The sequence below is a fragment of the Apium graveolens genome, chromosome 6, assembly GCF_009905375.1.
Source record: "Apium graveolens cultivar Ventura chromosome 6, ASM990537v1, whole genome shotgun sequence".
Lineage (NCBI taxonomy): Eukaryota > Viridiplantae > Streptophyta > Magnoliopsida > Apiales > Apiaceae > Apium > Apium graveolens.
In genome coordinates this window covers 234,774,211-234,801,274 of record NC_133652.1, presented here as the reverse complement: position 1 = coordinate 234,801,274, position 27,064 = coordinate 234,774,211, and the positions used below count along the sequence as shown (strand labels likewise).

At 35.1% G+C, this 27,064-nt stretch overlaps 2 protein-coding genes and 1 long non-coding RNA gene across 3 annotated transcripts; all 3 read left to right on the top strand.

Annotated features, from left to right (window-relative positions):
• Window positions 1-14,790: 14,790 nt before the first annotated feature.
• LOC141666849 (uncharacterized) lies at window positions 14,791-16,987 on the top strand. Its single transcript, XR_012552375.1, has 2 exons — window positions 14,791-15,358; window positions 16,153-16,987. It is a non-coding gene; the product is annotated as an uncharacterized LOC141666849 (long non-coding RNA).
• A 945-nt stretch (window positions 16,988-17,932) lies between these two features.
• LOC141665785 (uncharacterized) lies at window positions 17,933-19,150 on the top strand. Its single transcript, XM_074471765.1, has one exon. The coding sequence runs from the start codon at window positions 17,933-17,935 to the stop codon at window positions 19,148-19,150; it is 1,218 nt and encodes a 405-aa protein (XP_074327866.1).
• Window positions 19,151-20,697: 1,547 nt separating this feature from the next.
• On the top strand, window positions 20,698-21,516 carry LOC141665784 (uncharacterized). The gene has a single exon (XM_074471763.1). The coding sequence runs from the start codon at window positions 20,698-20,700 to the stop codon at window positions 21,514-21,516; it is 819 nt and encodes a 272-aa protein (XP_074327864.1).
• Window positions 21,517-27,064: the final 5,548 nt, after the last annotated feature.

Here is a 27,064-nt window from a genome sequence, read left to right as displayed (position 1 = left end):
GGATTCAGAGACAAGGTTCATTTACAGACTTGAGGAATTAATTCACTGGAAGAAGTTCAAGAAATTGATCATGCCTCAGTGATATAAATCAAGAGTGTGGATTTAATCAAGTGACAGAGATCTCGTCAGGGTATCATTAATTACAAGGATTTAATCTGAAGAAAATCAGAGTATCAAAGTTAAGACATGAAGAAACGTCACGGAAGTTAGTCACTCATGAACCAGACAGTACATCGAGTGTCAACGTTGAAGTGGTGGAATTGATTCATAATTTTCAGTGATTTTCAGAAGATTTACAGAAGAATGGATGCTGCTCAAGATTAGTATTAATTCTCTATTAATTAATTAAGTCATATAATTTAATTAAGAAAATAAATTATATCTGCAAAGATTAATTTATTTGATTAATTGAATTAATTGATTAATTAATTCTGAATTAATATTAAGAATTTTCAGAATTTAAATTGGTTTAAAAATCTGTTTAATTCAACAAGACAACTGATTGTATTAGTATGACAATCGGTGTGACAATCAATAGTCATACCGAAAGTCATGCTAATTCAAAAGGATTGTCTTACCAGAATTAGTATAGGATTTAAATCTATTTATTTTCAGCAAAAATAATCTGTTTGAACTACTATGACAATCGGTATGACAATTGATTGTCATACCGAAAGTCTTGCTAGTTCATTCTGATTGTCTTGCTAGCTCTAAAGATAGTCCTACCAATTGTCTTATTGAGCCAAAGGATTGTCATGCCAGCTCTATTTTCATTCAGCTGAATTGATTAAAAGAAGCAGAAGCATTCATTCTTCATTATCCAATACACAAGTCAAAAAAACAAGAACACAGCAGCCGCAGCACATATTTCATTTTCATCTGCTTTATTCAAGATCAATTTCTAGATTGTAAAGTTAAATCCAATCAACTAGAAATCTTTATCTTGTTCTTGTGTAACAATCTAGCGGATCAAAATCCCTAGAACTTAATCTCAAATTGCGTTTAGCATTTGAATCTTTTTATTACAAAAATAGAAAAAGTTCATGTCGAATTTATTCTAGATTTGTGATAATTAATTTGAGATTAATTCCTTGTAATCGATACAGTTGTTGTAACACCTTTCAAGTTTAATAATATTTTTATTTAACTTGAATTTTGTTTCACATTTTTTATTCCGCATTTAATTCGATTATTCGGTAGTGTTTGTATTCAACCCCCCTTTCTACAGACACATTGGGACCTAACAAGGTTCGGCCGGATTTTGGAACTTTGGTCGAAATTGGGCAGCCCTTCAGGAGGCTAGGAAGTGGTAGTGGATGAGCTCACTTGGTGGGATAAATCTTGGTTAGGTGAAGCTAAGCTTGGATTTCAAAAACCTTGTATATATTTAAGTATATAGAAGAGAGAGAAAGCTTTTGAGAAGAAGTGTGTGTATAGAATTTGAAAGAGATGAAGAGAGGTACTTTTTGAAAAAATCCCAGAAACTTTATGACTCCTTAGCTTGAAGAAAATGAATTGGGGTGGGGGTTTATTTATAGGAAAAGTTAGGTGGATTGTGTGGTGGAAATTTGAGGAAAATGGATGGTGGATGTGGTATGTCACATGGATTGATGACATGTTAAGTAGGTTGTACTTCTTTGATATAGACATATAAGATAAATAACTTTATGGGTTCAAAAACTCAGCTGATATATTTGAAGAAATATGTATTTTCCTTCTCTTTTAATCATTGTTTATTCATTTTAATTTAAGCATTAAGCACTATTAAATATGGCCACCCTAAAAACCCTTAAATAAATACCATAAAAAATATGATAATTACCTAAATATTATAAAATGATGTCCTGCAAGTTTTGGTCAACTTTGGTCAACGGTAACTAGGTCAAACATGGTAAATTGTGGGACAAACTGTCTCGAAATTTGTGCCCGGACAAAAATTATCGCAATGTAACGTACTTTTTATCATGCATAGAAAATACCATTTAAATGATCCATACAAAATTTCAAGTCATTCTAGTAAGTGAAAGTATTTTATTTAAAATATAGACTGTTTTGTCAGCCTTTTATTCCGAGTAAAAATACTATTGGTCTTGAAATTAAATATATGGATCTTTTGACCAAAGTTTTAACTTGAATAAATACTAAAATATATTTCCTAATATATAAAATATATTTGGATGGTAGAAAATATTTTAGAGTATTTTTGAATAATTTTCTCCGAGAAATGCTGATTTTTCGAAACGAGAGAAAATTTCTTCACGTATACATGGAATGGGTTATAAAAATGGATATTAATATTTCAATCATGAATATTAATAAAATTTGGATAAAAACTCTTTTGATGGATGTAAAAATATATTTTGGAGTGAAGAGTAAAATATTTTTGATATAGCACGAGTCTTCTAAAGAATATTTCTGATATATTCTTGTTTTCGAGCTTGTTGCCTTATTGATGTTGCAACTGAGATCTAATAAATATCATGTCTTGATGTTTCTTCTTTGATCACATTTCCTAAAAGATATATTCCATAACGATATAATTTTGATGTTTCATAATAGTGGAATATCTCTTTTATATACTTGAAGATAATTTTGCTAGTTTGACTATTTTGACTTGATTTGGATCAGTTAAATTCATGTCCTAATGCAGAGGATCTACGTGTATTTAAATTTTATGTTTAATAATACAAATACCAAAATAAATAATATATCGAAGATATCCTTTCACTCAGGATTAACTAGCAGAATTCATGGACTTTATCAACTACACTGAAAGGATCAACTTAGCCAGTCTTAACAAGAAGAATTTGAGGAAGGAATGGTCATTCCTGTTTGACTCCATTGTGAGAGAATTCACATGTAGGAAGATAGGTAATGATAACATTTCTAGTGTAGTTCACAAACTGGTATTCTCCATGCCTCACAACAGACACATCAATGTGGGGATGCTAATTCTGTAGAAACTCAGTACAAGGCTAACTATGCCTTTGTCTTCAAGAGTTAAGGAAATATTCTTTCCTAGGTTTATAATATAAACTTTAAATCATAAAGTTCCAGACATTCAGTTATTTAATGGTATAGATAGGACAAAAATAGGCAATTGTAAGCAAGTGTCCAAAATCTTATTTGGTTCACTTACTACATAAAACAAGGTAAGTGTGAGTCTCAAAATCACTCCATTTATGTTGGAGAGATTTAGGACTTACCCTTACCCTATGCTTGAAATGAGGTCTAATATTGAACGTAGTACGGGCGTGGCTCCTATCCATGTGGAAGTACAAACACAGGACAACCAACAGGGGCCTTCCCAAGCTTAGACCCTTTCTTCTTTACCACTAGAAGCTAGGAAACCAACCACTTCATCCTCTCAAAAGGGTGAAGTGAGTAAGAAGAAGAGAAAGCAGGCACCCTTAACAGTAATCAATGAGAGTGGTGAGGACTAAACAGAACAAGAGTCACCATTGGTCAAGAAAACAAAAAAGGTGAAACAAACTGAGCTGACCACTCAAACCACCTATGCATCCTCTCAAAAGGATGTAGTTGTAAAATAGGGATTAAAACAGACTCTAAGGGTATCCACTCAACAGGGTGTCTCTATTGAACAAAGCATCCACCCAAATTTACCTTGTAAAAAGTCTGCACAAGCACTTAAACAAATTCAAGTGTATGAAAGGAAAAAAAGGATGGTACACACAAAGAGAGCATATCTCTTGAAGCTCCATCATTCATTCAGGGGGAGCTTCCACCACTCAACTCTGAAATCCGAACTCTAATTTCTCAAATTTCTTCTTCATACAATGAAGCACTTGAATCTGACTCTCAAGTGTTGCCAACTTCAGGTGACATGGTTCATGAAACTGTGCTCACCACCCAGGAACCAAATTTAGTTGGTAAGAGGCTACATGTTAGGGTAGACCTTGATGACACTAACACAAACACAAACACAGGGGTTTCATCACTTTTTACTGAAGACCCTGTGGTAGTTTCTGTTGCACCTTCATGTGTAGATCAACCTTCACAGGTTGTAAGGTTTGATGGTAGTACTCCTGAGGGAGAGCTATCTAGATTCTCCAATTCAATTGGAGGTTCCTTTTTTAGGAACAACTCCCCTCAAAACCCTAGCTGAGATTGCACTCACAATTGAAGCTAGGAGTTCAATTGCCAATGATCCTGCTATGTGGGAGGCAAGTGACAATGTTTTGAAAGAAACACAAGGGTTTAAGACTAGAGTACATGACAGTAACCTAGTTAACTCCCCTTCAATTCCAATTGAGGTTCCCACCACGGGTGGAGAATAACAAGTTGTAACAACCACAGTTTAACCTGTGAGTCAAACTGTGACATCTATCACAGATGGTTCTATTGAAGATCAACCCTCCACTTCACAACCTATAGAGATTCCTTCAACATCCAATCCCTCTCAACAACCATCTCACCCTACCCAACAGTGGTTACAAAATGCTTAATCCCAACAAACCATAGTAGATGACCTTCTGGTTGATCTTCTGCTCACTACAGACATGACAAATCATGACTATCAGACAATTTTGGTCACTTATAATGAAGATGTTGAGAAGCAAAAGCATAAAATAGTGAATGAAGCTGAGGAGGATGGCAATGTGGATGCTTGGATTTCTAAGGACTTCACATTGGAGATGGATCAGGTCTTGGAAAGATTTATGGAGGAATATGTCATTATTTTGGGGAGTAATGCCAAGGTCCTCACTCAACAAGAAGTGTATGATGCAGTCAATAAAGTCTACAAGGCTCAAATCAAAGCTTTTCACCTCTTTGGTAAAGCACTGCAAGTGACCTTGACTGGTCATCTAGATAAGATCAGAAAGATGATGAGGGAGAAGATGGGAGAGATTATCCCTTCACAAGTTGAAATCAAATCAAAATTCAAGACTTTTGTAGAACATATGGCAAGGTTTGATCTAACTATAGTGATTCAAGTGTCAAAAATCTAAGGCAAACTGTGGTAGCTCTGCATGAAGTGGTTCAATAGCACATTACAAATTCTAATGACACTAGACTCAAGTTAAATCAACTTCATCAAAGCAGATATGAGCCTTCAACTCTTTTGTTGCAGGGAATCAAAAAAGCTGTGCAAGCCACATTTGGTACTTCAACTTCTTCAAGCACTCAACGACCAATCTCCACCTCCACAAACTTATAAATCCAGGCTCTTCAATCACAAGTTTCTACCTTACAGTCAGCAAATGAGTCTCTCACAACTCAAGTCTCCCAACTCACAGCAATGGTAGCAAGTCAACAGGGGATGACATCCAGACCCTGGTGGACTCTCACAAGCACCTACAAATGCAAAATTCAGTGTCTTTGGGAGCCATCATGGGTGCAATCAACATTCCTCTTCCTGCACTTCCAGAAGCTGTGAGATCTGAAATCCCTACACCTCTTATCCTACCTTCTAACAAGCCTAAGGGCGAGATTGAGGCTAGGCTACTAAGATCATCCCAAACATCTACATATGTTCAAGCTAAAGATGCTAATAAAGGAAAATCTCAAGTAGTTAAAGTTGATGTTGGCATGGAGAGGCTTATCAAAACAGTTAAGGGACCTAGTCTGAGCAAGGAATTTGAAAATTTGCTAAAGGCTCTCAAGGCTTCTCTCAACAACAACTTCATCACTTACAAGAGAGCTTTGAACAAGACCATAAACTTCTTAAGGGTGATTTTGGTGACCAAGGGTAATTTTCAGGAAAAGAGAGTTGTGATAAACATCAATGACTCAGGTGTAGACAGATACATGCAGGTGTCCCTGAATTTTCTTACATCAAGAAGAGCATCTGAATTGGACATCTTCATTGAGAAAGTCAACAAAGTAATCAATAAAGACACTCTCTTTCTTAGAGAATTACAAAAAGTTCAAGAAGCTGATTTTCAAGAAGCATATCTCTATCCACACAAGGGAGGGGCTTACATCTGTCCAAACACCAAGGAACTCAAGAATTTTCTTATTTCCAGACATTGTGTCATGGCACACAAAAAGCTTATAACGACTCTGAAAACTGGATTGAAGACCAAGAATAAAAAGACTGATGAAGATATGAAGATGATAAAGATTTTAGGGAGATACTTGAGAGATCCTGAAGCCAAGTTGCCCAAAACACAATTCAATAAGGATGACTTGGATGATGATGAGTAGAAGAAAGATGATCAAAAACCTTCTGGCTCAAATCCAAGTCAATTCTCAAAGGAAACTGGCAGTAAAGAAAAGAAGCAAGATGAGAAGAAGGGAGATGATAAGAAAATAGGTGATGAGAGAAGAAGGAAGAAGAAGGATGATGGTCCAGAACCAAAGAAAAATGTCCAATCGATCCAAATCGAACCTTCTCAAACCACTAAACTTATAAGCTCAAACATACAACTATCATTGACCTCAAAGCCCAAATTTTTGTACAAACCATCTGCAAACACCCTACTCAAAATACCAATCACATCCAGCCAATCCACCTTAAAGAAAATCACAAACCTACCCTCATTCAAGCCACCGGTCAAAACTCATTACAAATTTGTTGGAAGAAACCCAAAGAAATTACAAGTTACTGAAAGGGCTATCTGGAATTGTTATGATCAATCTGATTTCCTGCCACTAAATTGGTACATCACAGATGAAGAATACTTTCAACAGCTGGCTGAAGAAATAGTCAGAGTCTGGGTTGTATCTTATAAAGAAATCATGATATATTATGATGATGGTACCTTCACTCTACTTGGCAGTAACCTAATGGATACACTTTCAACCACAGAATTTAAAAGAGTGATCAGCTTGATGAGAGATAAGGACACTAATACAAGGGCTTGGAAGGCGGTATTATGTGTATGGGTGAGAGAAAGGGATGAAAGAAATGCAAGAGCAAAGGCTGAGAAGGAAGAAAAAGATAGAAAGTATGCAGAAGAATTAGCAAGACTTGAACAAAGATCAAATATGCTCAAGGAAAAGGGGTTGAGCAGAATTTTTAAGGATAGACACTTTCTGAATATAAAAGTTGGTAGATATTCAAGATTTAGAGCTGGTTACCTAAATGGTTATTCATTGGATGAGTGGCTCAAGCTTGTGAAAGCTCTAAGAGGTACTAAAATCATAGAAGAACTTCAAGTGCTAGTAAATCTTAAGGACCTCATTAGAAAGGAGCCAGGCTGTGAGGATTTCATGTAATGGATGTACCATCAAACTCTTGTAATCATTCAATTTATAAAAGTCGTACTTGTATTTCTGTCAAATCTTTATGTAATCTTAATATTGTTTTATGTTAACTTGGGGTTAGTCTTGATACCAAGCATGAATTTGTGATAAGCAATCTTCTCACAAATTGGGGGAGATTATTGTGCAAGACATGCATGTATAATAACAAGACTAAGTCAAATTGATAGCCTTAAGAATTAGTTATATGATAATCTAAATTTGTATTATGTACTGTATTATTTGAGTTTGTAAAAATGTCAAAGATTAGACTAGAGTATTTTTCTGTAAACAGTCTCAAGCCTAAGAATAAACTCTGGAAGAATATCAAGAAGATCATGCCTCACAGAAATTGTGAAGAAGCTTGGAGTTGAATATATCTGTTTTGGGAAAAACATTCTAAGTCAAGATATCTACAAGTCACGGATCAAGTCATTTAGAGAAATCATTCGATAACTCCAGAATGACTTATCGAGAATTCCAAATTGGTCTATCGAGAAGTCCCAGAAATATCGACAAGTCATTTCTGCATATCGAGAACTAAGAGATATTGACAAGGAAAATGAAGATATGAAGATTAGAGATATCGACAAGTTATTTCTAAATACAGAGATTTAGAGACCTCGACAAGCCAAGTTCACTTATAGAGAACTCAGAGATCCCGACAAGTCGAAGTTACCTATCGATAACTCATAGACCTCGACAAGCCAAATCTACTTTTAGGAAACTTGGAGACCTCGACAAGTCAAAACACTTATAGAGAACTCAGAGATCTCGACAAGTCAAAGTTACCTATCGATAACTTAGAGCTCTTGATAAGCTATTATACTTATCGAAATGTTAGTTCTCTATACACCAAACTGGAGATCTCGACATGAAGCTGAAAGTATAGAATGTAGACAAGTTAAATATTCAGGATTATCAATCAACAAATGATCTAATCACTTAGATTAGAAAGTCTACAAAAGCATCTTGAAGAGTACAAGATCAAAGGCCAAGATTAACTGACAAAGGAAAGTCACAGATTTACAGGACTTGCAAAGATACACTAAGCCAGAAATAGAAAGCTTTAGAGATAACTTAAAGTAGAGTTTAGTACATCTTACTGCATGTTGTGTAAACCTGTATTTACTAATCTATAAAGTAAACTCTGGTCCTTTGCTTTTAATGAGTATCAAACAGATCTGGTTTTTTCTTGTAACTCTTTCAAGCAAGAAGTTGAGTTCCTTACTTACAAAGAACCCAGGATTTGTAGCAAAACACTAGCTTGATTTTAATACAAAATTAAGTGAGTTTTGAAATATTGTGTGCACTGTTTAATTTTAGTTCACATAATTTAACTACATTTTTAATCTGCTTTGTTCACCAAGTAACAAACATTCAAAAAGCCTTAAAATTGTCCAAAACACATCAACCCCTGTGTTGTATTTATTACCTAACAATGTGTTCATTAAGCACAAGATAAATTGAAATATATATTGAACAATGGCTTCGTAGTCATATCTGATAGCTCCATTTAACTTTATTTAGAAAGTTTTTGAATTAATATGTCAATGTGTGTGTATCAAGGAATGGAAGCAATTGAATGTATTATCCTTCACTACCAATACTACCAAAGTGTGCTTGAAGAAAAATCATTCAAGATCGAAAAATACCAAAGATTAAGTACCGAAACATTGAAACAGATGAGTAAATTAAGATTTCTTTACCTTAAGAATGAATATCTTGAAGGAAGCTTTGAAAAAACATTTGAAGATTTAAGGTGGTTCTGTTGAGAGCATTGTCTGAACTATTTACTTTCTGAGTTTTACCCGAAAAAACTAATAATCCTGGAGTTGCCTCATAGAAAATTAGAACAACGTGGGAGCAAAAAAAGGTAGGTAGTCCAAGAAGGTTTCTTGAATATATTACAGTTCTTGATTTAATTTCTCTCAATTGCACTCATTTTTACAGGTTTCACATATTTTTGGGAAGTTAAAGTCTCTAATTATGTGACATTCTCTGAATCTATTTGCATGTCCAGACTTCTCCAGAATACCATGTCTTGAAACATTAAATTTACAAGGTTGTGCAAATTTGGAGGTCCACATTACAATCGGAAGTTTGGTGGAGCTTGATTCCTTAGATTTGCAAGGTTGTGTGAAGCTAAGAAATCTTCCAGACACCATCTACGACTCAAGAGCTTTGAAAGTTTTAAGTCTTCGTGATTACACTAGTCTACAGGTACTGCCTACGGAATTTGGAAGCATTGAATCTCTAACCAAGCTCATTACGATAGGACTATGTGTTTCAAAGTTGCTAGATCAAATCGTAAGTATGACTAAGCTTGTTGAGTTGGATATTAATGTGTAAAATAATAAGAACTACAAGCGCACGGTGTTTAGTTGTAGCAATTACAGGTCGATCCATAGAGACTGTGAATTTTCAAAACCCTAACAGTTTAAATCAGGAGAACTAGATAAATATATTTGAGATGAGATTTGTGTAATCTAATTAGCAAATACCAAATAATATGGAAAACCTAGGAATCTGAATCCGTTAATCAATCACAATTAATATCAACTAGCCCTAAAATAAATTTTCTTTTCTTCACAAAAATAACGTATATCAATTAACGAGAAAAGCATATACTATGAAACTTGTTATCTAACAATAACCCATCAAAACTTCATGGACCAAGCATAGGTTATGAAAAATAAATTGGGTAACAATAATATATCAAAATCAGTTTGTCAATTGAACAATTAAGCACCAATAAAAATCATGAGAATAAAATAATAGGGATGAGAAGATATCAAAGAAATTAAATTACCTTCATCTTCATCATATGGAACAAATTTAGCTACATATGATAAAAAGATGAACTAAACAAATAACTAATTGGGTGTGTTGAGGTGTCTTGAGTGTGTAAAATACACGAGGGGAGACCCATATATATAGGGAAAATATGAGGGTTTGGGTCTTGGAATACAGTTAGGATTCTAAAAGTATTTCATTCTTCTTCTCCAATAAGTATTCTATTTATCTTCCAATTCCTTTGACCATGTAAGCGAGGGCACTTCCTTGTAAACAAGGACCACCAAAAAGTCTATAAATCTAGATTTATTCAAACTGATTGGCCAGGTAAGCGAGGGCACTTCCTTGTAAACAAGGCGCTGAATTAGAGTACCGCTTGTCTAGTCACCAATCTAAATTGTCCAAGTAAGTGATACATTTGCCTTGTCATCAAAAGTTCGGATAATTCCAAATTTACTTTCTCTTTTAGGTACCTTCCTAATTGAGCTCGAAATCCAAGGGGCTAACGTCTACTTAATTTTATTAAGGTATGTGAATGCAAGATGAAGGAATTAGTGATTTGTGGGCCAAATAAAGGGTGATAAAATCCCTCACCTTATCTTGTAATAAGGTGGCGCCCTTAAGGTTGATTAGATGATGTAACACACAAAGAACGAGATAATAAACACTTATGGATGCACTACACTACGTGTATTATTCTAAATTATAAGTACTTCTTTCCTCCAGCAATCACCACAACTGTATAAAATGGAAAGAAATAAATAAAAAAGAAAATCTAGATGATGTGATTCTGTGAGAGAATGAATGATGCAACAAATTGGTTTTAACAATTAACTAACTATTATTTTTGGGGGTTTTCAAATATTTAATAAAAAAAATTTGGATATTTCAAAAATAAAAGTGAGAAAAATAAATAGAGAGGTGATATGAAATATCGAAAAGCGCTTTCAAAAGTTCCAAAAGAGACGGTGAGGCCTTCTTGCGATCTTCTTGTCCAAGCTTTCCTTCGCTTCACGATTCCCTAAAAAACAAAGAGAAAAAAACTAGTTCGAAAAATTAAATATCAAGGAGTGAAAATTAACAATAGTCCCCAGCAGTGGCGTGAAAAATTTGATGTATAAAATAATAAGAACTGCAAGCGCACAGTGTTTAGTTGTAGCAACTACCGGTTGATCTACAGAGTCTACGAATTTTCAAAACCCTAACAATTTAAATCAGGCGAACTAGACACATATATTTGAGATGAGATTTGTTTAACTTAATTAGCATATACCAAATAATATGGAAAATGTAGGAATCTGAATCTGTTAATCAATCACAATTAATATCAACTCGCCCTAAAATCAATTCTCTTTTCTTCACAAAAATAATGTATATCAATTAACGAGATAAGCTAACACTATGAAACTTGTTATCTAACAATAAATCCGATAATAATATATCAAAATAACTTTGTCAATTAAACAATTAAGCACCAAGAAAAATCATGAGAACCAAATAATAGGGAAAAGAAGATATCAAAGCAATTAAATTAACTTCATATTCATCATAAGGAACAACTTTAGCTACACATGATAAAAAGATGAACCAAACAAATAATTAATTGGGTGTCTTGAGGTGTCTTGGGTGTGTAAAATACAAGAGGAGAGAACCATATATATAGGGAAAATATAAGGGTTTGGGTCTTGGAATACAAGTAGGATTCTAAAAGTATTTCCTTCTTCTTCTCCAATAAGTATTCTATTTATCTTCCAATTTCTTTGACTTCAAGAATAGTCCACCTCCTTACTTATTTGCATATTTTCCAACTCAAATTCTGATTTTATTAATTTTCCTATAAAATAATTTATTTATTAATAAAATTATGAAAACAGACATAAAATAGGTATTAATAATATGCAATAATATGGACCTATCGGATATTGGCATAAACAAGAATCTTGAAACTCTTCCAGACAGCATTTGCAACCTAAGATCCCTGGAAATTCTTAGGATTAATGAATGTGAAAATTAGAAACATTATCGGATCAGCTGTGGAAGATTACAAAGTTATGGAAGCTAGATGCAAGTTTTACTGGACTAGCCAGATTACATTATCATTGCAAGAACTGAATTTAAATGCGAGTGGTATAACTGCCCTGCCATCTGGTTTAAGTCAGATGTCAAATCTACAATCTCTTGGACTTGCTGGCTTTCATTTGCTTTTGATTCCAAAACTTCCTATTAATCTGAAATACATAGATGCAAACAGTTGTTACTCTCTGGAAAGATTACCAAATTAGTCCAATTTGAAACAACTGGAGAAATTGGACCTTTCAGATTATAATGCTTTGATCGAGATGTAAGGCTTGGAAGAACTCACTGCTTTAAGAGAGCTTGATTTGAGATATTGTAGTGGTTTGAAAAATATTCAAGGATTGGATGAACTCACTTCTATTATAATACTTCGATTGGGAGGTCTTCTGGCAGACAAGCATCTCACAAAATGACTATGTCAGGTTAGCTGATCTTAAGAGTTTACTGCCAAACTTTGTTAAAAAATCATTTTATATACTATAATCATATAATTCAAATCTAAATTTTAAATATAAATCTTAAAAATATTTCGTATTTTATCATAATTAGTTTTTAAACGAACATTTATACCTCAATGCATTTGACGGAGTCAGTGAGTTTGGACAGAAATCCTTTAATTACTTAAAGAATAATTATATAGTCATTAAACCACAAAAATTAAACAAAATCCATTTAACTACAAAAAGAATTAAGTAAAGTCAGTAAACTACAATAAGGCTTCAACTTATGGATGAATTTTTTTTTAAACTACAATACAGAGTTCCTAAAAAATGACTAATCATGTCAGATGTACTTGAAATTTTCTGGTAATTTTTCTATCAAATATATTCCAAACTTGGTCATCAAGTTGAGGGTTCTGATTTTGGAATTTGGAATGATCACACTCAACGGCCTGATACAATTTTGACATATTACACTCAATGGCCTGACTGGATAATTGAAGCACCTTATTGGACAAGTGCATCTAGTAACTCAAAGTCAAAAAAATTGTTTGCACATCTGCTGCGAAATGAGTCACACAATTTCATGGGGATTATTCTTTGCTTCCAATGTCTAGGACATCCTAAACGTTGTAGCAAATTTGATTATTATGTTAAGATCATAACAAGTGGTTTTACATGGACATAAAGTGTTTTTCCTAAATCAAAGTGGATTATTTCTCAATAATTGATGATAATAGTGCTGAAATCAATATTGTTTGTCAAAGATGATGATAATAGAATTGAAGATCATAATATTCTAAGTTTATGCTTAGAATTTAAGTTTATGAATTAGATTAGTTTTAAAATTCCAACTCTATAAAATAATTCTATGTTACGCTTATGCCTTTTTGTGTTTTGTATAACGTCCATTTTCTTTTAGGGTTCCTGCATTATTTTGCGCGGTCGATCATAATAATTCTGATTTTAATTACAGTGGCTTCTCAAATGGGCTAATCATTGGTTTTCAATTTCAACAGGGTAAGGTAGTACAAACACTGCTCTTTTTTTCAAGATTGAGTGCGATCAGTGGCGGAGCCAGGAAGTAAATCCCCAGGGTATTGTCAAGGAACCAGTTACTCTAAAACCTCAAAGTATTAGAGAATGACCCTTTCCAGGATCTTATATTATTCTAACATTCCTCCTCACTCAAAAGCCCATTTATGGATCAAAGAGTGGATGACAGGCGCCCATCTTTGAGGCATAAATTTTCCTTTCGTGTCCCTCATAAATTGTGAGATATGTTGGGGGTGGCAAGGATTGAACCTGGGTCCTCTGCCAGCCTGAGCTCTGATACCATGTTAGAATAATATAAGATCCTGGAAAGGGCCATTCTCTAACACCTTGAGGTTTTAGATTAAGTGGTTCCTTGGCATGGTATCAGAGCTCAGGATGGCAGAGGACTCAGGTTTGATCCCTGCCACCCCCAACATTTCTCATAATTTATGAGGGACACGAAAGGCAAATTTATGCCCCAAAGATGGGCTCCCGTGATTCACTCTTCAACCCATAAATGGGTTTTCGAGTGAAGGGCAGTGTTAGAATAATATAAGATCCTGGAAAAAGCCATTCTCTAATACCTTAAGGTTTTAGAGTAATTTTTTCCTCTACAGGTATATTGTACAAACATTTATTTATTAATTTTGAATTAGTAATATAACGAAATGTTATACTTTTATTTTTTTAATACTTTGAAATATTTTTAACAAACAACATATTTTTTTAACAAAATACAGTATATCTTATATGCTAATTTGGTGGATGTATATTAGGTTTTGCTAGAACTTCTCCGTCCAAATTACTAACTTATGATATGAAAACTAGGGGCACTTGGGTAAACATTTAAAGTGAGCCTCATACAATTTTCATACGGGTTGTTGGTTGTCATTCAAAGTAAGCCTTGGAGCATTATATGTTTATTGTTTACAACTAGTGTTATAGAAATCAGAAATCGGACTAAATCGGTTAAGTTACTGATTTACGATTTATCGATAAATCGATGATTTATCGGAATGTTAAATCGAAATAAAATCAGATGTATTGTAATTTTATTTTTATAAAATATATACATAAATTCAGTTATTATTGCTATACATGTACATATACAAATATTAATTATTAATTATAATAATAATTTATGTAAAGTTACTCCCACTTGCTCGCTAGTCAATACAGATGTAGAGTTTACAGATAAAGAATTGAAGGTAAAGGAATTTCTATTTTAATAAAATATTTTAACCCTCCCTCCCAAGTCCAACGCCCACCCACCACATTTGTATAATTCTATCTCTCTTTCCCCTCTCCGTTCTCTTCTCTCTATCTACTCTCATATTTCATTTTACTTTTTCTTTCTTTTTTTATTCTTTCACGGCGATACAACCTACAAAAATTAGCATACTAAATGCTTCAAAACTAACTTGCATATAGAATAGAAGTAAAATATGCTTCCGATTAACAGATCTGGGCTATGAATATCAATGTACTAACCCTCTTATGCATCTTCTTTCTTAAATTTCTCAGATTTCATCCATGTACTTTGTTTTGCTGATGAGAAAACATTGAAGATCGGATTGGTGAGAAAGAGGAAGGATCTCAGCAACCTGTTTTTTTTATTTTGACCCGATTAGGACTCGAGTTTGACCCGATATCTAAAAAATGTTTTTTGAGTCGTTTTAACATTACTAGATTGCTTGCCTGCTATTTGCCGATTTATCGGCAGATTTATCAGCTGAATCGGCGATTTCTACAACATTGTTTACATCCGGTATTAAAAGTTGGGATATCAATGTAACTTTGCACAGGTAGGTTTTTGAGACAATTTTATTTAGACTCAGCAGTCACATTGCTGAATAAATGTTATTTGTTACAGTGTATGAATGTACATATACATGTAATCGCAAGTCTTCTAATGCTAAGTTGTTATAATGTTGGTGCCCCCATCAAACATGGGCTCATTGAAGAAGAGAGAAAGGGGATTATCAGGAAGAACCCGCAGATACGGGTCCTCTAAGATAGCAACAAGATGGCTTTTATCACTATGCCATATACACTTTAACAGATACCAAAGCTATTTGGCGACTCTGTTCCCATCTCATATCAACTCCTCCTTTCTATCTCCTTATTCTCTTCCTCTGCTTTGCGAGTCAGTCCTCTTAATTCATTTTGTTTCCTCATATTACTGCAAAATTTATTTACTTTCGAGATGATTTTTTGTTTTGGGATAGCAAATTTGGGCTTACATTGTAGTGGTTTTATTCTGTTATCAACTATTTATGCCTTTTGGCTTGGTTGTCTGTGTGATGTTCTACGGGGTTAACGTTTGTTCATAGATTAGTGTTTTAGTATGCATTGATGCTCTACTTTTTTAAATTTAGTTTCATTGATAAAATTTTCAATTCATGCATTTCTTTTAAAAAAGTTACATTACATGTTTCTGTTGCCTACTCTTGATTTAATTTTTTTTCCAATAAATGCAAAAATGTCGGGCATGTCCAAGCCACATTGAACACACTGGCACTGCAGTAGCATTATTAAGTAGTTGTGTGTTATATATTTAAGTAGCATTATTATGCAAGTTAAAAATGTATATGTGTAGAAACAAGCGTGGTAGGAAGAAGTGGAGTGTTCAAGACAAGATCAGAGAGATAGTGAGAGCAAGCTCACTTTCTGGGAGGTAAGACAACAGTAAGTGCTTTCTATACGTGTTTTTATTTCATTAAATGTAAATGCACAACACAGTTACATGTTTCTATTTCAGTAAATTAAATAATAGAGACATTCATTTTTTGGTGCATCATCTGGTTGTCACAACATTTGTACCTCTCAAGTCTCATTCAGCAGATTACATAAAACTGTCGGAATTGGTACACATGTATGTTAAGCCTACATTTTCGTTGATGTCAAGACATGATCAAGGAGCAGACAACATTGCAAGAAAGTCGGGACAGGAAGGATGAGTTGATGTCCTGGAGGAAGTCGACATGAAGATCAACTAATAAGAGTATGACTTGGTCTGTTAAGCGCCGTATTTGTAGGGATTGCTGTAACAAACAACACGATCTTCACTCACAATTAAAGTTGGAGAGATAAGTGGAGAGGAGAAGAAAAAAGAGGAACAACCTAATAGATAAAGCTAAGGTGGAGGAAAAAGAAAGGCAACTCGAACAACACACAAACACAACAAAAAGATTCAAAGTCCTATAGCAGCTCGAGTTCATCGAGGAAGAAAACCATAAAATTTAAACATTATACCCGAAAAACCAAGTCATATAATCATATGTAAAAGCACTAGTCACGATACTTGTATTTATTCACTCTTGTTAGATGAAACTCTTGTAATTTCGATCATACATTTAGTGAATTACGTTTTAGGTTGGGTACACAATCCCACCAGCGTTTTTTTCCCATTCTTGGGTATTCCGTATCACCAATCTCTCGTGTCAAGTATATTTATTTTGTTCTTGTTTAAATACATATCCGCAATCGTAGCCTTAACATTTAACCTCTCATTTTTTGGTAAAAATAATTGGCGTCGTATGTGGGAAACTTGCTAAGGATTTGATTGTTACACTACGATGGCGGGTGACAACCTAGAGGAACGAGTTACAAATCAAGAGTCTGAGGCTGAAAACAACAAAGAAATGACAGAAATGTTGAAATGACTATAGGATGAATTGGAGAAGATGCGTTCTGAAAATGAAACATTGAAGAAAGAGCTGACTACGGCCAAATTAAGGACTAAGACTGCGACGAAGAAGACAATCCCAGGCGTAATCAGACGTTTGGATATGGATGATACAGGGGAATACGACCAACATGAAGGGCCAACAAATGGGGAGGATGACATTATTGAGATAGAAGACATGGAGGATGTGTCAAACAACGATGATGACATGGAAAAGTAACATGATGAGCAATGATATGATGATCGTGATGACTGATAGGGAGATACTGACAAAAGAAGGTCACATCATAGAAGTACAAGATCCGGGAATCAAATTGCAGAAGAATTTAAAGGAGAACTACAAGAAGTGAAAGATTTAATTGAAAGAATTCCTGGTGTTCCAAAACCATTAGAGAAGGCGACCCCAACGAGCTATGTTGATTCACCTTTCCATGACAACATTGCTTTGGTAGAAATACCAAAATGTTTCACGGTGCCACAGATGAGACCATATGATGGAACTAGTGATCCATTGGAACACATTGCACAAGATAAGCAACGAATGTTCACATTACCAATTACATATGATTTGAAGGAAGCTTGTATATGTAAAGGTTTTGGTTCTACATTTTCAAGACCAGCTTTGCAATGATTTGTAAATCTCCCACATGGAAGCATCAAGACATTCACCGATTTGGTGGACGCATTTAACATGCAATTTTCCAGCAGCCGGGTATTCGAAAAAACCACCAGCGACTTATACAAGATTGTCCAACAAAATAGGGAGCCATTGCGTGATTACTTGACACGATTCAACAGAGAAAAAGTGACCATCACCAACTGTGATGTCCCTATGGCTATTGAAGCATTCAAAAGGGGGTTAGAACGGGAATCTCCGTCATATGAAGAGCTAACAAAATACCCTTGCAGAATGATGGATGACGTGCAAGCCAAAGCTATGGCACAAGTGAGATTGGAAGAAGGCAGAATGGAAGATGACGAGAAGTATTACAAACCATCAAGAAAGATTACGATACCAAGATCTAGAGAATACAAGCCGTATACAAGACCTGTCAGGGATGAAGTCTATGTTAACTCGACACGAGAATCTAATGAGTGGAAAATGGAGGAACGCAGCGACTGGAGAAAGGACCCTAACCTGCCACCAACTTATGACAGTTATGGCTTCACGATAACACCTTCAACCATGATGAAGAAGTTCACCAAGTTGGGAGGTATAGTCAAATGGCCAGTAAAGAGCAACAAGCCTAAAGCAAACCCGGATTCCAAACTATGGTGCGACTATCATGGAGACTACATATATAAGGCCTATAACTGTGTGGCTTTGCGAAAAGAACTACAATTACTAACCAAGAAAGGATATCTCACAGAGTTTATGACGTCAAAGAAGGCTGCTTATGTGAGGAAGGACGTATCACCTAGAAGGGATAACGTGACACCAATGAGACAACCACCACCTCCATCACATCACAAAGTGATTAACTTCATTGCAGGTGGATCAGAGATATGGGGATCAACATATTCACAAGCCAAAAGAGTATCAATAGATACGAATATACTAGTTACACAAGTGGGAGTTGGTAATGATAGTCTGCCATCTTTAATGTTTGACGAGTCGGACAAGAGAAACATACGTGAATCACAACAATATGGACTAGTCATCTCACTATATGTGGGAAATTGCTTAATCAAAAGAATATTGGTGGACAATGGAAGCGCCTCCAACATCATGATGCTTAGCACTCTAACACAAATGGGATTGGCAGAAAGCGATATGATCAAAAAGTCGACGACACTAGTGGGGTTTAGTGGTGAAATAAAGCGCACATTGGGGGAAATCACATTGCCAACATACGCACAAGGGGTCAACTTGTTGGAAAACTTTATAATAGATGTCGACTCGACTTAAAACATAATCATGGGAAGACTTTGGATCCATAACTTGAAGGCAGTACCATCGATATATCACCAAGTGCTAAAATTCTCAACACCATGGGGAGCTCAAGAAATACGAGGAGATCAAAACATGGCTCGGGAGTGCTACATGACATGTCTGAAGCCAACCGTTCAACACCATGGAAACAAGATTCCTGTAGCTACGATTATAGGACCAGAACGGTTAGCCGAAGTTGACTTGAAGACTGGAGATAAGAAGGTGTTAATAGGAGAAGACCTTTCCCCAACAATTGAAGCTAATTTGGTGAATTTCCTAACCACGAGATTGGATGCTTTCACATGGGAACATGACGATATAACAGGAATAGATCCAACTATCATCACGCACAAGATAAATGTTGATCCCAGCTACACACCTGTTCAGCAAAAATGAAGGAAATTTGCAGTAGAAATAAACAAGATAATAAACGACGAGGTGGAAAGGCTCATGAAAGCTGGGATGATTAGAGAAGTCGGTTACCTGAATGGTTAGCAAACTTCGTCATAATACGGAAAATGGGAAATAGAGAGTTTATGTTGACTACATGGACTTAAACAAGGTTTGTCCTAAAGACCCTTATCCGCTACCTCACATTAACACCATGGTAGACTCGACAACTGGTCATGAGTTGCTAAGGTTCTTGGATGTGTCGAGTGGTTTCAATCAAATTCAAATGGAACCATCTGACAGCGAGATGACTGTATTTATAACATACAGGGGGATATATTATTACTTAGCCATGCCTTTTGGACTAAGAAATGTTGGAGCTACGTTTCAAAGGCTTTTCAACAAAATGGTCAAGGACCAAATAGGGCAGACAATGGAATTCTACATTGACGACATGATCGTCAAGTCTGTTAACACAGAATATCATGTTTGTGATCTTCAAGAAGTATTTGATATACTAAGGTCATATAACATGAAGTTGAACCCACCCAAATGCAACTTTGTTGTGTCATCAGGAAAGTTCCTTGGACATATGGTGACAAGGAGAGGAATTGAGGCAAGTCCAGAACAAATCAAAGCGATTTTCAAATTAAAAAGTCCATCGAACGTTAGACGTCCAAAAATTGACATGATGGGTTGCGGCCTTGAACAGGTTCATTTCACGTTCGTCTGACAGATGCAAACTTTTTTACGACGTGTTGAGAAAGAACAAAGGATTCTTATGCTCGGATAAACACGAAGTTGCTTTGAATAATTTGAAAAGCTATCTAACCACACCACCACTCATGTCCAAGCCCATTCAAGGAGAGGACCTATTCGTTTATTTATCCGTAACGGATCATGCAGTAAGTGGCTTCCTTGTAAAAGAAAGCGAAGGAGTCCAGTCGCCTGTATACTACGTCAGCAAGAGCTTGGTAGATGCGGAAACAAGGTACATATCTCTTGAGAAGTTAGTACTTGCATTAGCTATGAATTCCACTAAGTTGAGACATTATTTTGAATCACATAAAATACATGTCATGACAAATTTTCCTTCGAGAAATGTTCTGAGTAAACCTAATTTGATGGGAAGAATGGCAAAATGGGAAATACGTCTAACTACCTATGATATCATGTATGACAGAAGGACTGTAATCAAATCACAAGCCTTAGCTGACTTTGTGGCTGATATTAGTCCAAGCCAAATGACGACTTATGAGCAAGAATTTCAACAACCTCTCTCAAGAGTAGACACAAAGCCTTGGACATTGTACACAGATGGGGCGTCGAATATGAATGGAACAGGATTGGGACTTGTCCTCAAATTGCCACAGGGGGATATGATAGATCAATCAATATGTTGCGACTTTAAAGCTACAAACAATGAAGCTGAGTATAAGGTACTAATCATGGGACTCACAATTGCTAAAGACATGAAGATCAAAACTATTAACGTCAATTGTGATTCGTTGCTCATTGTTAATCACGTCAAGAGATCTTATGAAGCCAAAGATCCCAAGATGGTCGTATACCTGGAAATAACCAAAAGATTAACAAATCACTTTGACAACTTTATCATAAAACAGATTCCAAGAGAAAATAATGTACAAGCTGATGCATTAGCCGGCTTGGGAGCTGTGTTCAAGGGGTTAGACTTAAACAACATCCCAATGGTCCATATCATGAAGCCTTCTATGAAAAGACTGGTTCTTGAATCAGAAATAATGGCTATTGATCAATATGACGATAGTATCAGTGAAGATGCAGACAGCTGGATTAAGATATACAAGGACAATTTGGAGCTTGGAACAAGACCGAGAAACAATAATGAAGCAAGGATCCTCAGAATGAATGTCTCAAGGTTTACGAACATAGATGGGGAATTATTCAAAAAATCCTCTACGGGGTACTAAGGGATGCACATGAAGGAGAATGTGGAAACCACACTAATGGAAGAAATCTCTCTTTAAAAATTCTACGCTTGGGTTACTACCGGTCGATACTAAGACAGGATGCCCTAGATTTCGCAAAAAGATGTGATGCCTGCCAAAGACATGCACATGTCATACATCAATCGTCTAAACACCTTAATATGTCCATTCCATCTTGGCCTTTCATGAAGTGGGGAATGGATATCGTGGGAAAAATGCCACTTGCACCCTGTCGGAAAGTGTTCATGTTGGCCATGACTGATTATTTCTCAAAATGGATCGAAGCGGAGGCATTCAAGCAAGTGACATCAAAAGAGGTAATTTCATTCATTAAAAGAAACATTCTTTGCAAGTTTGGTGTACCATCCGAGATCATTTTGTGACAATGGATCGTAGTTCATAAGCGATAAGACTGAAACGTTTTGCAAACGTGGAAATATTAATCTGATTAAGTCGACACCAAGATACCCCTAAGCCAATGGACAAGCTGAGTCAAGCAACAAAATCATAATCAACAATCTTAAAAGATGATTGAAGTCATGCAAAGGAAAGTGGGCTGAAGAACTGCCTTGGGTGTTGTGGTCAGACTGGACAACTCCTAAAACGTCAACTGGACAGACACCATACAGTCTAGTCTATGGCACTGAAGTCGTGTTACCAACAGAAGTCATGATACCAATAGCAAGATATGGACTCCTGATGAATGTCATGAACAACATAGAGTTATCACATGACAAAGACATTGTGGATGAATTGTGAGAAATGGAAAAAATTCGGTTAGTTTCTTATCAACAAAAGGTGGCTAATACCTACAACATACACGTCCATATAAGAACTTTCTGTGTTGGTGACATGGTACTTAAGTAAACATTCCAAAACACTATGGACGCAACGGCAGGGAAATTTGATGACACTTGGGAAGGCCCTTACTTTATCGATGCCATCGTTGGATGGGGGCTTACCGATTATCGAGTATGGAAGGGACACAAATACCAAGAAGCAGGAATGCTTTGCATCTGAAACTTTATCACATGTAAAGTTTTATATCTCATCTTTTAAAGTTCTGTTCTTAGAAGTCGTTGATTAATAAGCATTAGGACATAGTTAGTTGTTGGTAATTGCTTGTGTTTGGCATGACATTATTTCCTATTTGTCATTATTTGCTTATGACTATTTATTAATGGACGATTGATTCTGTGTTCGATTTTCCTAAGCTACATTATTATGTAGTAAAATTATCGATGCATTCTCAAGTTATTAATCATGAATTGCACTATTATATACTTAAGACTATGCTTGTTCACTTGATTCAATTATGCAGTTCTACTTTATAAGTCCCTGCTCCCTACAATGTTATTGTACGTTAGTGAATGTCAAAACTCATAAAGGGTTGATCACCCAACTACAATTTTTCTACTTCACAAGTGCAATATACACTTAACGAATGTAGTTGATGAAAAAGTACAATGACATTGATTACGATGATGATAATATAACGAATTCATAATGTTTTACAAATTAATATAACTACTTGGTGAGTTTCAAGAGGGAATAAGGCCTTTATACCACCCTACGAGTGCATGCACCAACGTATGACGATGAAGTAACGTACTTTGACGACAAGACAAAGTATATTAACGATAAAATAAAATACCTCGACAACAAAATAAAATAATATACATTAACAATCACAATTATATTTAAAACGAAAGCATACTTAGAAAAAACGTATGACAACAAGTAAGGAGTCTTACTCTATGAAAAGTCTAAACAATTGTAATAACCCCAATTTTTGGAAATTTTTGTAACCCTTATGAATAGTGATTTTGCTGATTATGCTGATTAAGAAAACTTTGCATGTCACACTATGTAGGGGTTCTTTTAGTGATATTCTAAGATCTTATTAGTACTCTATATGGTATATAAGTGTATGTAAAGATCGTCAGAATCCAAATTCGAACACTTTGATTTTTCCCGAAAATCCACCAGATACAGAAAGAATTGAGTATAAGGTAACATGATAAAAAGGATTTAAATTCAAGTATTTTAAGAGAGGGTCATAAAAAGGAATATAAAATATTGAGAAAGGTTTAGGAGAACCTAAGTAATAAGATCCCGGATATGATCCCTCAAACGATTAGCAAGAACAAACGATAAACGAGTCGTAAAACAATTAAATGACAAGTAATGCAAGAGAGATTAGTGCAAGGATTAAGGATGATAACCAAGAAATTAAGCAAGGATTAGCATAAGAAGATGCTCCCACCACCAAGTGATGACAAGTGGCAAAAGATGAAGTCACCAAGATGATGTCATACTTAGTCATACTCCACTCACTTTAATCAACCAACAAATCATCCAAATATCTCATTCACTTCATTTTCCACCTCAAACACATTCAACAAAGAAAATACTCTCCCAAGAACATCTATTCTCATCTTCTTCATCATTTCAAGAAGAAAAATTTCAAAAATCAAGATTCTAGCCTTGTTAATTTGCAAGGTAATTACCCAAGGTCCCTTATGATTAAATAAGCATATCCTAGGAGTTTAAGCTTATATTTCTTCATGAATCTCTTCCAATAAATCAAAGAAGATGATGATAAATAGTGTTTTCAAGATTACTAACTTTATTTTCTTTGATTTCCTTTAAGATCCAAGCATTCCTAAGCTATCTCAAGGCTTCTTCAGGCTTCCTAGCTACTCTAATCACTCCAAGGAAGGTATAACCCCTCCAAACCCTAACTTTACTTTGAGTATTAGGTTTGGTTTTGTTTTTTATAGTTCATGAAAGCATGATTCATGTATATTTAGAGTTTTGTTGAATTTGTAATGAGTTTGAGTTGTAGATCTTGGTTATTGGTTAATGAACCTTAAGTATAGTTAGTAGCTCTTGTTGTGGTTGAATAAGTTAGATAAAACATGAGGTTATGGACTGCTTTAGTAGGACTTGGATAAAGTTTAGTTGTATGGTTGGTTGTGGGTTGATTTGTGTATTGATTGGAGTAGTTTAAACTTTGGTAATCACGTAAACATAGCCGTCGTAATGCCCGATTTACCTTAGACTGTTTTTGTTCTTAACTTCAGGACCCGTGAACTCACTGTACGATTCTAACCATTGCCATTTTTAGATAGTTCATGCTACGAGCTTCGTTTTGATATGTGGTTCGCTTGAATCCGATGTACGGTTTAGGAGAAACGACCGTTTTAAGTAATGGCGTTTCGCGGACGAACCATTTCCCCTCGCTTTACTTTGAGACCTTGTTTAAGGCCCTTAAAAGACTAATTGGATTACGAAACAATTATGAAAGGTGGGTTAGGAAGTTGGTAGAGTATTCGTGAAAGAGTCGCCTTAAAATTCATAACGGTTAATTTTATAAAAATGGTGGAGTCGTGGTTACTCGAGCGACTTATGTGAATCGTTAAGCGTAAAAGCGAACGTTAGGGTCCAATCGGTTAAAGTCTAGTTTCTTAAGCGACCGTGGTTTAATTTCGACTTATGTTGTTGTTCATAGGTTATCGGACCCACTCTAAGCTTAAGTCTACCCCGGAACGCTCAGGCAAGTTTTCTACCCGTTATACTGTTGTTGTGTTGTTGTGATGTATATATGTATATGCATTATCTTGTGATAAGTGCATGATTGTTATTAGCAAACCTTGCGATATATTGGAGCATGCTGATATGGTATATATGCATGCCTATTTCGTAATCTTGATATCTAATTGTTGATTCAAATGCTTATAAGTTGCATAATACCTATGCTAGAGATAAGCAGTAGTTGCGTATACCCTTAGTATAGGGGACCCAAAGGTGAACATTTTCTAAACCGGGAGTCGACGTTCCCGAGTATAATATATATATATATATATATATATAGATATAGTTTTCAAAACTATTAATCGAATAAGGTTTATTCGATAACTTTATTTTATTTAATGAATATTATCTTGAATATTCATTCGAGAACTTATGATTCCGCTTATTTTATTAAATAATATTCTTTATTTTATTAAAGAATAATTTTTCGATAATCAAACTTATTTTTGATTATTCAAATAAAGATCATACTTTTGTATAAGTATATCTTTGGTTATTTATTATTCAATTCTAGTATGAGTTTTGAAACTTCTACTTCAATTATTTTTATAAGGATTATCCTTATGGGAATATTATTTAAATTATAATATTCAGATAATTTCTAAAAATCGGGACTGATTTATTTTATTAAATCAGTATTACTCCAAATATTCTTAAAAATGGTTTCGAGTCTTCAAAATGATTTTAAAAGTTAGAGCGGATCCCAAAACTCGTTTTCAAATTTAAGATCTTCCTTTCGAAGGGGACTTGAATACTCGCTCAAAAATCTGAGGGATACGGCTATGTGGTGTATTTTAAATTCGCAACGAGGTTGCTGTTTTGAGAAAACAATTTGATTACTTGTCCAACGTTCGGGAATTAAGTCCATCTAATTGAGTCGTCATAAGCGACAGGCCGGGGTACGGTCTACGAAGGTGTAAGAGGCTGGGTGACAGTCTATCCACACGTGAGTGGCCGGGTAATGGTCTAGCGCGAGGTCCTAATGCGGCCAGGTTGATGACTGGCGAGGAATTTATCCATCTACAGTAGAATAGGTTACTTAATGGGTATCTTTGCCTGATCAGCAAAATATCGGGTTTATGCCAAAAAAATTTCTTTCCAAATTCATTGGATATTACAACTCTATTCATACTTTACATGATAGAGGTTTTCAGGAAATGTATGAGAGATATATATATCGGGACTTAATGAAATATCTCGTAACTTCATTTATTTCAAATGATATTTCGAAGATTGGATATATTCAAGTCTTATCTTGTAATCTCATCTATGTGATGAACTTTTGAAACTAATTATAACTTGAACGGTGGTAGTTCAAGTAGTATTCGGAAAAGATATAAGTATATTGGAGTATCTTGTAACTTCATCTTTTCAACTTATATCTAGTAAATGATTATCTTATGCATGACAAAGATTTTCAGAAAAATGTTGAGACAAGGTTAGATATATGAGATCACCTTGCAACGATATTTTATACAGTTATAAACTGGAACTCTGTGTATATTATACATGTCATAGGATTTCAAAGATTTGAGAAGTATATATGCTGAATATTTTGTGACTTCGTCGCATTAAGATATCAAACTTGGTTCATTTCTTCTTGACCAAGACTTTCATGAGTACTATGAGAATGCTCATATATTATTAATTATTATACATATTATTTTGGTGGGCTTGTTGCTCACCCTTGCTTTCTTCTTTCATCACATAACAACAGATAGACAGGATGAACAGGATCAAGCTCCCAATTCGTGAGCGGTTAGGAAACGTTCCGCAGTTTCCTGTAGGCGTTGATGTTGTTGTAGCTGAGGTAGGAACTACCAATAGGCTATGCTTTCAACTTTTGTTATGCCAGACTTATGTATATTTATGAATTGTAATAATGGCAAGGAATATGTAAATTTATTCAGAAACCCTTTTGAGGTATAATGGC